This window comes from Mustela lutreola, chromosome 4 (assembly GCF_030435805.1).
Source record: "Mustela lutreola isolate mMusLut2 chromosome 4, mMusLut2.pri, whole genome shotgun sequence".
Taxonomy (NCBI): Eukaryota; Metazoa; Chordata; class Mammalia; order Carnivora; family Mustelidae; genus Mustela; species Mustela lutreola.
The window spans coordinates 83,253,608-83,268,533 of record NC_081293.1 but is presented as its reverse complement, the minus strand read 5'-3'; the positions used below and the strand labels follow the sequence as shown (position 1 = coordinate 83,268,533).

Genomic DNA, 14,926 nt, shown 5'->3' with positions numbered 1-14,926 from the left:
GCAGGAGAGGTCCTGGTCTGGGTCTTGTTCACCTTGTCATGGAAACTGAAGGAGAGGGAGGAAGGGGGCGGGGGTGGACCCCGAGATAAACCATCCTCCAAGGCCCCATTCATTCTGGAAACCAAAGCAGGTCCTCGGGGAGAGCAGACCCTGATCCTTCCCTCCCACCGCAGCAGGACACACACAGAGGCCAGCACCACTCTTGAGGGGGGAAAAAAAAATCACATTTATTTTGGGGAAGCAAAGTAACTGTGGAATGAAGACGCCATTAGCCCATAGATGATGTACTAATGTGAGAACAAAAAGTTTTTCTCTCCACTGTCTGCGTTTTTTCCTTGGGGGAAAGTTGTTCTGCCAGGAAAGGCGTGAGAAGCACACAGTGGCTGGCCAGGTGAACTGTCTTTTTTAAGGAGGCAGCGCCTGGGGCAGTGGGCCTGTAGGGTGCGGCCTGAAGGGCCCCCTACCAGGGACCCGTTCTGGCAGGGTCTGCTCGGGCACTCTGGCACCCTGGGGGGGAAGGGCCACCCGATCCACTCGGTCTTGTTGGCATAGTTGTGGCCCCTGGGGGTGCCCTGTGGACTGGCTGTCTCCCTCATGACTCTCCTCTGCTCTTGGTAGGAGAGAACCCTGTGATAGCAGACATTGGGGTCTGCTGAAGCCTGGAGATCCTTTTTGCACCAGTCAACCTTAGGGACCCTGAGTCCCTGGTTGGGCAACATTTTCTCCTCTAGGATTTGCTCCACAGCCCTCACGACCATCTGAGCCTCGGCAGAAGCCCTGTCCATGGCTGACCTGCCCATGACTTGTCCCCGGCCCTGGGATGATGAAGACTTTCCCTTTTGAAGGGAATCTTCCAGTCCTCTGCCTTTACTGGGAAAGAACCACTGGAGCAAGTGTGTCATCCTTCTCCTGAAGTAGTTTTCCGGAGGCGCCTCCGCTTTCTTCAGCAAGATCTCACAGGCCTTGCTTCCCGAGGCCTCTCCTGACTCCTTGCTCTGGACTGGATGTCTCACCTCACTGATCTGGAGGAGCTTCATTTCTGACCACTCGTTGGCGGGCTCTCTCGAGGGGGACCTCGTGGAGCTCTCTATCTCCACGGGGGGGACACATGAACTGCTCAGGCTCTTACATTGGTGCTCCAGTCCCAGGGGTCCTGGCTGCCTGTGGGGGCTCTGGCCACGGGATCTTTGGCCATGCAGCACCTCAGAAGTAGATGTGTCTTCACTGGACCTGCTCTGGAAGCTAGACAGAGATCCCTGAGAAGCCAAGATGTCAGCAGCGAGGAACATGTTGGACTGACAGTCTTGAAGGAGACTCTCCGTCTCACAGTCTTGAAGGAGGACCCCAGTTTCACAGTCTTGTAGGCACACGGTGGGGGTGGCATCACGAAGCCGGTTCTCTGACTCCATCAACTTCTGGGGCTCCGATCCCCTGCGCCGTGCCTCAAGGCGTAGCTCTTCGAGGTCTCGGGTGACCACCTTTGTACGTTGCAAGGGACTGTCACTTTTCTCTGCAGACCCTGATCTTCTCAGCTTGCCACGGAGGCCTTGGTTGTTGGCCAGCACACGGGGTTCTAAGGTGACTCCCCAGGCAGGGGCCTCCTTGAAGTCCCCCACCTCCCCGGGCACTTTGGCACTCAGATTCTGGTGCTCTAAGTTGAGCTCTAGCATGGTCATGTCCCGTGAGGCCCGACCCCCATTCACCCTCCTTAGCTCCTTTGTGGCCATTGCTGGACTTGGACTTGACTCCAAGCTGCTGTTCATAAGAGTCCTAGAGACAGTCTCACTGTGCCAGATTCTGCCCACAAAGCTGTATGTGAAGGTCCGAGAAGGTGACCTGGGCCCCTCTCCAGCTAGAGGGCCACCCTCAGGTGAGGTCCCCTCCAGAGCCTGCTGGATTTCCTCACACGTAGGCTGGGGAGCACCGAGGGGACCCCCCCAAGTGGGGTAAGACTCTTTCATCACCTCTCCTTGATAGGGCTGAGAAGGATTTCCCACGAACTTGGTGCCCAAGCCAGCCTTGGATATGCAGGTGGCTGAGAGGGAAGGGAAGGACTGGGAGAGGAGGAAGCCCTTCTTTAACTTGAAGAGGTTTATTGTCTTGAGAACCTTGAGGGGGAGGCCCCAACGGTGCTTCACCCTGAGCCTTTTGATATGTGCTTCTAGCATCCGCTGAGCATATGGACTGAGGATGGAAAAATTGTGGGGGGGCTCCCAGCACTTGGAAAGCGCTGGCTTTCCAGGTTTCCCGTGAGGGGTTGCCTTTCTGGGAAGGTCCGAGGAGTGGTGGGCAGCAAGCCTGGAAGGATGAACATCCAAAGGCATCTGACCCTCTCTGGACTGCCCCAACTTCCTTAAATGGGCTCTCAGGTCCTTCTCTAGGAGCTTCCCGTCTGTGCTGCTTGTGGAGGGCTTCATGTCTGTGTCTGACTCCTCACGATTTCTTCCTGGAGCCTTCTCTGGAGAGCTCGCTGAGCCCCTGTGTAGATCTTTCTGGATCCTCCCTGCACTGGACCTTGAATCCTTGCCCAGTCTTTTTCTTGGCACGGTCCTTCCTGGGTACCTGGACCCAGTCTTCTGTGTGGCCTGGCAGCTTCCATTTGTAGACTCAGACTTGGCCTTGGGACTGTGCCAGCTGTGTGCCTGGGGCACCTTCTGGAACTCTTGGTGAGGCTGTATCTCTAGGGATGGCTGGATCCTGCAGGACGGGCCCCTTCCTTGCTTCATGAGCCTCTTCCAAAGGTGCCAATCCGGTTGCTCCCAGAGCTCAGAGTCGATCAATTCTCCAGGAAGGACAGGGACTGACCTATGGCCCTCGGGGGCCTGGCCACCCTGCGGAAGGTCAGGAGGACCTTGGCTAAAGACTTGCGGAGATCTTTTCATCACAGGGGGTACCTTGCCCCTTTCTAGTTGCTTCTCCAGAAAGTGATATTCCAGGTTTTGAAAAGCAGCTGGCGTGTAAGATGGTGTCTTCTGGGCTACAGGGCAAGACACCCGGCACCTCCCCATCACGGGTGGCAGAGACGAGAGTCCAAATGGGACAGAGGGTGCAAGGCCTGCCTGGGTCTGGGGCTCAGTTAGAGGCCTGAGATGGGACTGATCCAGAGGAAGGGGCTGGGGCTGAGTCAGAGGGAGGGGCTGGGGCTGAGTCAGAGGGAGGGCCTTGGGCTGAGTCAGAGGGAGGGGCTTGGGCTGAGTCAGAGGGAGGGGCTTGGATTGGGTCAGAGGGAGGGGCTTGGGCTGAGTCAGAGGGAGGGGCTTGGGTTGGGTCAGAGGGAGGGGCTTGGGCTGAGTCAGAGGGAGGGGCTTGGGTTGGGTCAGAGGGAGGGGCTTGGGCTGAGTCAGAGGGAGGGGCTGGGGCAGCGGCCGGTCCAGAGGGAGGAGCTGGGGCTGTGTCAGAGGGAGGGGCTGTGGAAGGGGCTGAGTCAGAGGGAGGGGCTTGGGCTGAGTCAGAAGGAGGGGCTGGGGCAGGGGCTGAGTCAGAGGGAAGGGCTGGGGCTGAGTCAGAGGGAGGGGCTGGGGAAGGGGCTGCGTCAGAGGGAGGGGCTTGGGCTGAGTCAGAGGGAGGGGCTGGGGCTGAGTCAGAGGGAGGGGCTTGGGCAGAGTCAGAGGGAGGGGCTTGGGCTGAGTCAGAGGGAGGGGCTTGGGTTGAGTCAGAGGGAGGGGCTTGGGCTGAGTCAGAGGGAGGGGCTGGGGCAGGGGCCAGTCCAGAGGGAGGGGCTGGGGTTGAGTCAGAGGGAGGAGCTGGGGCTGAGTGAGAGGGATGGGCTGGGGAAGGGGCTGAGTCAGAGGGAGGGCCTGGGGAAGGGGCTGAGTCAGAGGGAGGGGCTGGGGAAGGGGCTGAGTCAGAGGGAGGGGCTGGGGCTGAGTCAGAGGGAGGGTTTGGGGCTGAGATGGAGGAAGGGGCAGGGACTGGGACAATCTCAGGGTCAAGGGTTGGGGCCTGGCTGAAGGGTCATGTAAGTCATGGGTCAGGGAGAGGCGTGGAACCACGTTGCCCTGACTCTGCAGTGGCAAGGCATGAGAGAGCTCATTGAATATGACAGACGGGAACTCCAATGGGGGATCGGTCACCCTGACAGTGGCCACCAGGGACTCGCTGTGCAGAAAGGGGAGACCCCAGAAGAGCTGGAGGCATTTCTGCTCTAAATTGTCCCTTGGAATCTTGGGACGTGGGGGCTTCTCAGGACCAAGCAGCTGTTTTGCTTTGCCCCTCATGCTCCAGAAGGACGGGTGGCCCACGGTGTCCTGCCCGTCACCTGGGGACTTGAACATTCTCCCGAAAGAGGTCAGCTGGTATTTTGACCTTTCTTTCTTGTCCTTCTCCCTCCAAGACCTCAGTTCTTTTCTATTGGCAGTGAGTATCTCCAGAAGCTTCTGGACGTCTGGGTTGATGGAAGGGGGGATCCTAGTCTCTTCCTGTCTGGGTGTGGGGTCTCCCCAGAACAAGGCTTCTGGTGGGCCATGGGACAGAGGCGCTTGACGGGACTCCAAGCATGTTGAGGTGGACAGGTTCCAGGCATTGGCAGCTGCCTGCCACCAGGACAGGGCCGAAATGGAGCAGTGTGAGCGGCCCAGGCCCGAGATGGCTGGGACAGGAGAAGCTGACCTGTCAGCTGACCAAGGCGTGTGCGGAGCCGAGCTCTGTGGGATGGGGCACGGCAGGGGTGCCCTTGAGTCACACTGAGGGAGAGTCAAAGGAGAGTCTGGCCGCTCTGGGGCCAAGGAGGCTGTCAGAGGCCCAGGGCAGGCCTCTGAAGGAGGGAGACATGACGGGGAAGGGGGAAGAGCAAGTGGCTGGTTTGGAAAGCCATCCGGGGGGAGGAAAGGCTCTACTAGCCAGGAAGTAGTCAGGGAGGAGTGTGAAGCAACGGAAATTGAGGTCATTGGTCCTGCCGGCAGGGTGGCGGCCAGAGGCCGAGGAGACCCCGTCAGTGGAGTTAGGGCAGGTGATGGGGCCACAGCGGGAGTAGCATCTTGCAGAGGCTCCCTGCATGGCTGACGGGCTCCAGCTGGCACCCCTCGGTGCACCTGCCCAGGGGCTGCTTGATGTAAGAACTGGTGAAAGCCCCCCTGGTCAGAGAGCCTCTCCAGGTGGCTGTGGGAGACAGGAGGCATGAGCTGCCGCTGTAGCAGTTGGGTCCGGGAGCGGTCCCCACGGCCGTCCACGCCCCACACCCACATCACAATGCTCCTGCTGTCCCTCACCCTGAGTCTTTGGTCACAGTCTGTCCCCATGGCTCCTCCCAGCCCCCACAAACAGCCCCAGAGGCTGTTACCTGCAGCCCAGGGGTCACACCATAGACTCAGGAAGGCCAACCCAGGGGAGAAGGGGCAGATTCTTTACCTTTCCAGAAAGGAGAACAGGTCCTGAACCTCTTCTAGATTCTTCAGAAATTCTCTGAAACCTGGAAACAGGAGACCGGGTCACAGCAGAAGACAGGGTCCAGGGATCTTACGGGAGGCTGGGTACAATGTCCCATTAGGGGAGACCTTTGGGGGATTGAACTCGGGAGCCCCAAATAGCACTGTCCAAGGCCACATGCCCGCATGGTGACTACAGGATTCATGATGGGGATCGCTTTGTCTTTCCAAAGTGCTTCCCCATTCATGACCTTGCTGGGGGAGGAAGGACTACTGTAGCCTCCAGAGGAATCTAAGCAGAGTTGAACAGCTTGTCCACAGTGGGAGCAGGGGGTCCCGCCCCCAGTCCAGGCCCTGAGGCGCCTGGTTAGGGAATACCAGTTTCCAGCCCCTCAGGGCTTCATTCTGGTGCACAATCTGGGAAGCCTCCGGGTTCACTCTCCCTCCTCAGAGCCCCCAACCCCCACCCAGGGCTCTGTTTCCTGAGGGATGGGCTCAGGCCCTGGTGTCCTGGAGACAGTGAGACTGGACCTTCAGAGCGGGGGACACAGTGTAACTGGGGCACGCAGGGGTGAGTGGCGGTCACGCACCTTTCACGGTCTGATGTTTTTTGCTTCTGTTGCTCCTTCTCCGTGGCTCCACTTGGTACTGAGATAAGAGAACACGGGGAGGCTGGGACCCCCACCCCAGCAGCAGATGACCCAGTGCTCAGGGGCCTGACCTCTGCTAGAGAGGCAGCTCTTAACCTCCAGTTCTTGGCCACCGGTCACTGTGTTTGGGACGCTGCCCTGAACCCCTCCACCACACCTGGACTCCGGCCCGAGATCTTCAGGGAGAAAACATCATGTCCCTCTAACCCTTGCCTGGTCTGGCTTATCCTGGATGGATGGGGTGGTCTACTCTCTCCTGAGAATACCCATTCTATTCTTTCCCATTTCATGGGTCTTTCCAGTGACTTGGAAAAGTGGAAAGAATAATAGAAAAGATGATCGAGTTACACTCTGTTGGGTCTGGGCCAAGGGTTCCTTACCTTCCCGCTCTTCATGTGTTTCTTGCCTTGTGGTGAGGACGGATCAGGGTGGAAGTAGGAAAGTAAAAAGACGAAGAGCCCCAGTCCACACACAAAGGCAAAGATGGCATTAACGGCCCAGAGAGTGGGACTGGGGCTCAGCCAACCATCAGTAAGGAATTCCTGAGGGAAGAGATAATTCTCCATCTCTTCCCTCTAGAAAGTAGTAATGTCCAATCGCACTGCTGCCCTCAGGTAACTGAGCCCTGAGAGTTAGTGACCGATCGCACTGCTGCCCTCTGGCAACTGAGCTCTGGGTGTGTCCATGCAGACACAAGCCTCATGCCCACATCACAGAGCTGTGGTCTGGTCACAAAGGGCCCTTGAGGGCAGGTAAGGGACACAAGTAGCCGGACCACCTCCCCTCTCCACCGCTAGCCCTGTAGTTCTGTCATCCCTCCACCCGCCCAGGCCTGACACTGCTACCCGCTCACCGTGCTAGACAGACCTTTGTCAATTTGCCTTTCATCCTGCGCGAAGCTCAGAGAATACCTGTTCCCCTTGAGATCTCCAGTTGTGTTCCATCAGTTTCATAGCTTTTAAAAATCTGTTGAGATACCACCTTACACCAGTTAGAATGGCCAAAATTAGGAAGGCAGGAAACAACGTGTGTTGTAGAGGATGTGGAGAAAGGGGAACCCTCTTCCACTGTTGGTGGGAATTCAAGTTGGTGCAGCCACTTTGGAGAACAGTGTGGAGATTGTTCAAGAAATTAAAAATAGAAATTCCCTCTGACCCTGCAATTGCACCACTGGGTATTGACCCCAAAGATACAGATGGAGTGAAAAGAAAGGCCATCTGTACCCCAATGTTTATAGCAGCAATGGCCACGGTCGCCAAACTATGGAAAGAACCAAAATGCCCTTCAATGGACGAATGAATAAGGAAATGCGGTCCATATACACTATGGAGTATGATGCCTCCATCAAATAGGATGAATACCCAAATTTTGTAGCAACATAGACGGGACTGGAAGAGATTTTGCTGAGTGAAATAAGTCAAGCAGAGAGAGTCAATTATGTGCTTTCATTTATTTGTGGAGCATAACAAATAACATGGAGGACATGGAGAGGTGGAGAGGAGAAATGAGTTGAGGGACATTGGATGGGGAGGTGAACCATGAGAGACTATGGACACTGAAAAACAACCTGAGGGTTTTGAAGGAGCAGGGGGTGGGGGGTTGGGGGAACCAGGCGGTAGGTATTGGGGAAGGCACGTATTGCATGGAGCACTGGGTGTGGTGCAAAAACAATGAATACTGTTACGCTGAAAAGAAAGAAAGAAAAAAAAAAAAAAAAGAAAACAATCTGGAGTTGTCCTTGGAATTTTGTTTAATTCCAGGAACGTTTGTCCTCTGTGTGCAGCTCCAGTCTCCCCACATAATATGTTCTTTCCTTGCATCACCCTAGTACAAAAGAAACTCAAACTTCTTTTGTGCTTCTTTAGCCATGTACTTTTTGAAAACATCTTAAGATGTTTTATTTCAATTAATCTTCACGAACTTCAGCTAGAGGGACTTAGAAAATTAATGATTATTCAAAATTTACAAAGCCGAGGAAGTAGGTAAGGACTTCCAAATGAGTTCACATTTCTCCCAGGCTTGCAGCGAACTGCTACCCAGCAGCCCAAGTTTCTCAACATTCACGGTGCTGTCTAGAAAGTAGATTCAGTTCTGAGAATGTCTTCGGTATGGAGTGTTCTACTGACACCACGGAAAGCTGCCTGTGTGATGATGTCATGCCTCTGCCCATGGGTTCTGACTGTGGTAGGGCTGTGAGTTAGAGCCATCGCTTTTGAAAATGCTTCACCAGGACCTGGGCCAGGCTGAAGAGAGCAGGCCTTTTGAAAGAGTTATTCTACTGATAGAGCTAGAGAAAACCTGCCATTTTGTAGTAATAAAAAACAGGGACCAACCCAGTCCTGTTGAGTGGAAGGTATGTGCTCTGCAGTATCATGCTCAAGTTACAGTGAACTACCGTGAAACATCGTAAGTGTACATTACTTGGACATGCTATTGAGGAAGAGATAAAAGCGACTTGCAGAAAAATTGTGCAGGATGGTTGCATTTGTTCTAGTTTCGAAACTATACAAAATCAAATATGATTTAGCAATGCATTTACTTTGGTAAAAATATAAGGTAAACACAGAGAATAGTGAACAGGACTGATGGACAGACAGGGGGAGGGATGTACAGACGACTCCAAAGATGTGGATGATACCGCATTTCTTAAAATGGTTGGGATGTGTATGGGCTTCTTTTCCTTATTCCTTACATCTTCTATATAATTCATAAATTCATAAATGTCAGCTTGTAGCTTTTAAACACTAAGGTACACTCTAATGTAAACAACCCCTTTGGAAATAAAATCAGACATAACAAAAATTAAATGCCCGATAGGAAGGGAGGAGAAAAACTGACTGTAAGATGCTTTGTGCCCGACAAGGGTCTTTGCTGCCAAGACCTTAAAGATCCCAGTGAGACTTTCAGTTTTGAAACCTCCCCACTGCCCTTCTTATGACAAGCTGATTCCAGCTAAGATCACTTTCTGATGGTTCTCAAACCTAAAAGAAAATGCAGGCTTTTGATTCTCAGTGGATGGTATTTGATTCCTCCTGGCTGGAGATTTTCAGCAGTAAATGAAGGTATTGGGCTGTGGCTGTTAGCAGGCTGCATTCTGACTGTGCCAGGCAGCAGGGCCTGGGTCTGGCTGGCCCACCACCAGGGCTCGTGGAACAAGGTGATCGTGACGCAACAGAAAACAGAACCAGGCCTCACACTTGGGGATGGATTTTATTAAAGCAAAGAAGAGGAGGGAAAATGTGTTTGAATATAGGCCAGGGATATTCAAGCTAACAAGCCCTGAGTTTGCCAAGTGATGGAAAAAAAGGAGCTTTTCATAAATAAAACATAGGGAAAAGTAAACATTTGAGATATATAGCAGCTTTTGGAGAAATTTAGATGGGGCTTTCATGTTTGGAACATTTTGGTTGTTTAGTTATAAACACTGATCTACATATTTATGTGTAATATGTATCTTTTTGTAAGAAAAGCAGTGTTTCCATGTATTTACGCTGGGCAGACATCTGAAGTGCACTATTACATGACACTGATGCTCACAGAGATGGATTCCACTCCTGTTTTCCTCTCCCTTGTGCTTCACCTGATACATAATAAAATCTCCAATGATAGACCACAGGGTGTTCTATCTATCTATTTATTCTGTGTTCTAGAACACAGGACCACCCTGCCTTTTCTGTGATGAATGCCAAGGTTTGAGAAATGTTTTACCTGGGAGTGCTCACTCAACAGCCCAGGTGGTAGCACTGAGCAGATCTGTGCCTCAGTGTCATCTATTCAAATCCGGGAAGGTCAGTTGAGGTCCTCCTGCCCAAACGCTGGGCGGAGAGACACAAGCCCCAGATTATAGAACATTCCCTGAAATAGACAAGAACTCCCAAATGGTTCTGCATATCTCCCAGAGTTACAATGAAACCTTCTTAATATTTATGTTAGTATCTAGAGAAGGAATTTAGCTTCCAATATAAATATTTTTGTAAATAAAGCCAGTTCAGTGAGACCTGAAGGATTTTTGTGGTCCCTTTCACTACACAGAGGAGGCTCCTGCCTCATATCCTCTCTAGCCTTTTAGCTTTCTAGGATTAGTGAAGTTGCAACTACTTTGCCTCCTACCTGAGTCTTCCATCGACAGAGTGAACAGCACACATTGGAGGATAGGATAATGTGTTTCAATCATCAGATTGGCTAAGCTAAAAATGATGCTGGGGAAGGAGCAGAATCACAGGTGCTCTCATATGTGCTGGTGAGGTGTGAGTGGTGGTCATCCACTCCAGAATATTCCAGGAGGAGCTATTGAATTTTAAAAATGGGCTTACGTGCATGTTCTCAGAGCACTGAAAAGTATGGCGCACAGAAAAGGAAACCATCAACATGATGAAGACAACCTACCAAATTATCCCAGGATCAGAGAGGGATATGCACAAAAGTTTCAACAATTTGGGTTATTGTCATCTTTAATTGACAAGGAAGTGACAGTCCCTCCCCAGATATGATGTTGGGAGGGGTTTTTTTGTTTTTGTTTTTCTTTTAAGATTTTATTTATCCAATTGAGAGAGAGACAGACACACACTCAGAGAGACACAGAGAGTACAAACAAGGGGACAGGCAGAGGGTGAGGGAGAAGCCGACTTCCCACTGAGCTGGGATGCCAACACAGGGCTGGGTCCCAGGATCTGAAGATCATACAGAGTCCGACACTTAATCATCTGAGCCCTGACCCCCCATTAGGAAATTTTTATGAAATGGTACTAATTAGCTTCTTGGATCCTCAAAAGACCAAGCAAGTTGAAGTGAATCTGAAGCAGATTATACTAGGACATTGGATTGTGCTGAATGTCAAGTTGATAAGACCTGTTCTGTTACACAAAGGCACTTGTAGATTCTGATTCTGCCATTTACAAGAAAACAGATGATGCATGGCTCTTCCTTGACAGTGAGATAGTCATTGGTATTTGTAGGCGGCAGGAGCAGGAAGTCTACAGGGCTCCTCTCTCTGCCAATGTTTACACCCCATTACAGCATGTTTCCTTTAAAATGCACTGGTCGGGGTACCAGGTGGTGGGTATTATAGAGGGCATGGATTGTATGGAGCACTGGGTGTGGTGAAAAAATAATGATACTGTTATGCTGAAAATAAATAAATGAAAAAAAAAACAATAATAAAATATATATATAAAAGCACTTCCGTGGGCTGACTTGACTCGGACTAACTCCCTGGCCCCAGCGACCCCAACTACAGTCACTTGCCTGACTGGCTGGTCACCTGTGTTTCCACTTGCGCCACTGGTTACATGAAAGTATGGGGATGCTGTGTGGTCACGCTTTGTGGATCACAGTGGTGCTCGTCCTTCTCTGGAGAACACAGAATGCAGAGCATGAGTCTCCTCAGGTCTGGTGTGGAAATGGATAAATCTGTGCTGTGGCTACATTCCCTCTACCCCTTTTTAAAAATGGCCAATGTGAGCCAGAAAGGGACTGAAACTAGTTCCTAATACAGTTTCAGTTAAAAAATTATTTTGAGCAAATGTGTGCTTTTCTGAAGCTCCTAGAGGTTCTTGCACCTTTATTCAACAACATAAACCCATGGGTCACCCCCAGTTTTCCCATGATGTTAAGTGCTGACTGTCCCTTCGGGTGGTACATAACATCTGAAATGGAAAATAGTACTTAAACTCTTCAAAGATTATTGCTTTAATAAAAATGTGCAATTTACTTAACAATACTGAGCTCTGGCCCTCTCTCTAAACAGACCTGGGAAGATAAGCTGTAGTCCACGGCTTGGCCCCTGAGCGGTGTCCATAAGTATACAGCACCCCACAGATACCATTACAGTCACAGCCAAATTGACAAGAAATCCTGAAGCACCAGAAATTGCCTTAGCAATGCATTCTCTGATGCCCGGTTCATGGCTTCTGCCTGTTTCCATGTTCATGCTCTATGTAACAGCATTCATTCCATACCTGTGCCATAAATATTCATAAGAAGCCCAATGAGCGGGTAACAGAAGATGTCCTTGGAAATATTTTCCAAGGGCACATTTTTTTAAAGGCAACAGATTTTTTTCCCCCCGGAGTTTGGCATGTTTTGGAGGATGGGTTTTTCTCCACTTTCTTCATTTTCATTTTGAAATCTGAGATGCCATGATGACTCACTGGCCTTTCACTTTGTTTAGCCCTGCAGCCTCTCTTATCATTCTTTAAAAAAAAAAAAAAAAAAAAAAAAGGCCTGTGTCATCCGCCATCTTGTGCGAAGCAAGGTGGCCTCTACGTGCCCTGAGCGTCTTCTCCGCTTCTGCCTCTCCACCGCCCCTTGATCACAGACACGTCTCGGGACCGGTGCCGGAGTCGTGGCGGTGGCGGTGGCGGCTTCCACCGGCGCGGAGGAGGCGGCGGCCACGGCGGCCTCCACAACTTCCGCTCCCCGCCGCCGGGCATGGGCCTCAATCAGAACCGCGGACCCATGGGGCCCGGCCCTGGCCAGGGTGGCCCCAAGCCCCCATCCCGCCACCGCATCAGCAACAGCAGCAGCCACGGACGCAACAGCCGCCACCACAGCAGCCGCTGCCGCTTCAGCTGCCACCGCATCAGCCGCCGCCGCCACAGGACTCGTCCAAGCCCGTTGTTCCTCAGGGACCCGGCCCGGCTCCCGGAGTGGGCAGCGCTCCGCTGGCCTTGGGCGCGGCACCGCCTGCCACTCCTCCGACCTACGGGGCCGGGCCCCACCCCGACCCCGCCGCCCGCTGTCATCTTGGCGCCCCCCCGGGGCGCCCCCGCCCGCGCCGCCGAGCAGCGGGGTCCCCACCACCCCGCCTCAGACCGGGGGCCCAGGCCCCGGGCCTAAGCAGGGCCCAGGACCCGGAGGCCGGAAGGGCGGCAAAATGCCAGGCGGGCCGAAGCCCGGCGGTCACCCGGGCCTAAGCACTCCTGGCGGCCACCCCAAGCCACCGCACGGAGGCGGCGGGGAGCCCCGCGGAGGTCGGCAGCACCACCTACCCTACCACCAGCAGCACCACCAGGGCCCCCCCGCCTGGCGGGCCAGGCGGCTGCAGCGAGGAGAAGATCTCTGACTCAGAGGGATTTAAAGCCAACTTGTCTCTCTTGAGGAGGCCTGGAGAGAAAACTTACACTCAGCGTTGTCGGTTGTTTGTTGGGAATCTACCTGCTGATATCACAGAGGATGAATTCAAAAGACTTTTCGCTAAATATGGAGAACCAGGAGACGTTTTTATCAATAAAGGCAAAGGATTTGGGTTTATTAAACTTGAATCTAGGGCATTGGCTGAAATTGCCAAAGCTGAACTTGATGATACACCCATGAGAGGTAGACAGCTTCGGGTTCGTTTTGCCACACACGCTGCCGCTCTCTCCGTTCGAAATCTTTCACCTTACGTTTCCAATGAACTGTTGGAAGAAGCCTTTAGCCAATTTGGTCCTATTGAAAGGGCTGTTGTAATTGTGGATGATCGTGGGAGATCTACAGGGAAAGGCATTGTTGAATTTGCTTCTAAACCAGCAGCAGGAAAAGCCTTTGAAAGATGCAGTGAAGGTGTTTTCTTACTGACAACAACTCCTCGTCCAGTCATTGTGGGACCACTTGAACAATTAGATGATGAAGATGGCCTTCCTGAACAACTTGCACAGAAGAATCCAATGTATCAAAAGGAGAGAGAAACACCTCCTCGTTTTGCCCAACATGGCACATTTGAGTATGAATATTCTCAGCGTTGGAAATCCCTGGATGAAATGGAAAAACAGCAAAGGGAACAAGTTGAAAAAAACATGAAAGATGCAAAAGACAAATTGGAAAGTGAAATGGAAGATGCCTATCATGAGCATCAGGCAAATCTTCTGCGTCAAGATCTGATGAGACGCCAGGAAGAATTAAGACGCATGGAAGAACTTCACCATCAAGAAATGCAGAAACGTAAAGAAATGCAACTAAGGCAAGAAGAAGAACGACGTAGAAGGGAAGAAGAGATGATGATTCGTCAGCGTGAAATGGAAGAACAAATGAGACGCCAAATAGAGGAAAGTTATAGCCGGATGGGCTACATGGATCCAAGAGAAAGAGACATGAGAATGGGTGGTGGAGGAGCAATGAACATGGGAGATCCCTATGGTTCAGGAGGCCAGAAATTTCCACCTCTAGGTGGTGGAGGTGGCATAGGTTATGAAGCTAATCCTGGAGTCCCACCAGCAACCATGAGTGGTTCCATGATGGGAAGCGATATGCATATTGAGCGCTTTGGGCAGGGAGGTGCGGGACCTGTGGGTGGACAGGGTCCTAGAGGAATGGGGCCTGGAACTCCAGCAGGATATGGTAGAGGGAGAGAAGAGTATGAAGGCCCAAACAAAAAGCCCCGATTTTAGATGTAATACCTAGGTTTTCATTCCAGTTTGTTTTTGTCTTTTCTTGTTTAGATACCAATCTTTTAAATTCTTGCATTTTAGTAAAAAAGCTACCTTTTTATGGATGTTAGCAGTTTATTGACCTAATATTTGTAAATGGTCTGTTTGGGCAGGTAAAATTATGTAATGCAGTGTTTCAAATGGGAATATTTTTTCTTTTTATTTACTTTTTTTTTTTAACTGTATAATGTCCCTCAAGTTATGGCAGTGTGCCTTGTGCCACTGAATTTCCAAAGTGTACCAATTTTTTTTTTTACTGTGCTTCAAATAAATAGAAAAAATAGTTATAATATTGATCTTCAACTTAGCCATTCATGCTTCTATGCACATTAGGCTAGGTATTCCACTTTGAAAGCATGAGCGTGTCTAGGCCTTCAAATGGCACCTGCCGTTTCTGGGAAATGTATCTGTAGGCTAAGTATTGCTTTCTACAAACAAGTATCCCCTTGTTTTAAAAAGAAGAAATGCATATTGAAGTAGTTTCATGATTTGATTTGTTTGGCATTAT

General features: G+C 51.4%; 2 protein-coding genes and 1 long non-coding RNA gene across 3 annotated transcripts in view; 1 reads left to right on the top strand and 2 right to left on the bottom strand.

The window, feature by feature from the left end:
- The window catches only part of LOC131829031 (splicing factor, proline- and glutamine-rich-like), a 38,082-nt gene extending 25,484 nt beyond the window's left edge, over positions 1-12,598 (bottom strand). Inside the window, 1 exon segment of the mRNA XM_059170368.1 lies at positions 12,518-12,598. Within this exon segment, the coding sequence (XP_059026351.1) occupies positions 12,518-12,594 (77 nt within the window). The 5' untranslated portion in view covers positions 12,595-12,598.
- LOC131829034 (uncharacterized) lies at positions 2,350-6,664 on the bottom strand. The gene is made up of 4 exons (XR_009352684.1): positions 6,394-6,664; positions 5,954-6,011; positions 5,347-5,407; positions 2,350-5,097 (listed from the first exon to the last, which is right to left on the bottom strand). It is a non-coding gene; the product is annotated as an uncharacterized LOC131829034 (long non-coding RNA).
- A 329-nt stretch (positions 12,599-12,927) lies between the features above and the next one.
- LOC131829032 (splicing factor, proline- and glutamine-rich-like) lies at positions 12,928-14,708 on the top strand (the record flags this gene model as incomplete). Its single annotated transcript, XM_059170369.1, has 1 exon — positions 12,928-14,708. A coding segment is annotated over one exon (1,452 nt), but the record flags the coding sequence as incomplete, so codon positions are not given.
- Positions 14,709-14,926: the final 218 nt, after the last annotated feature.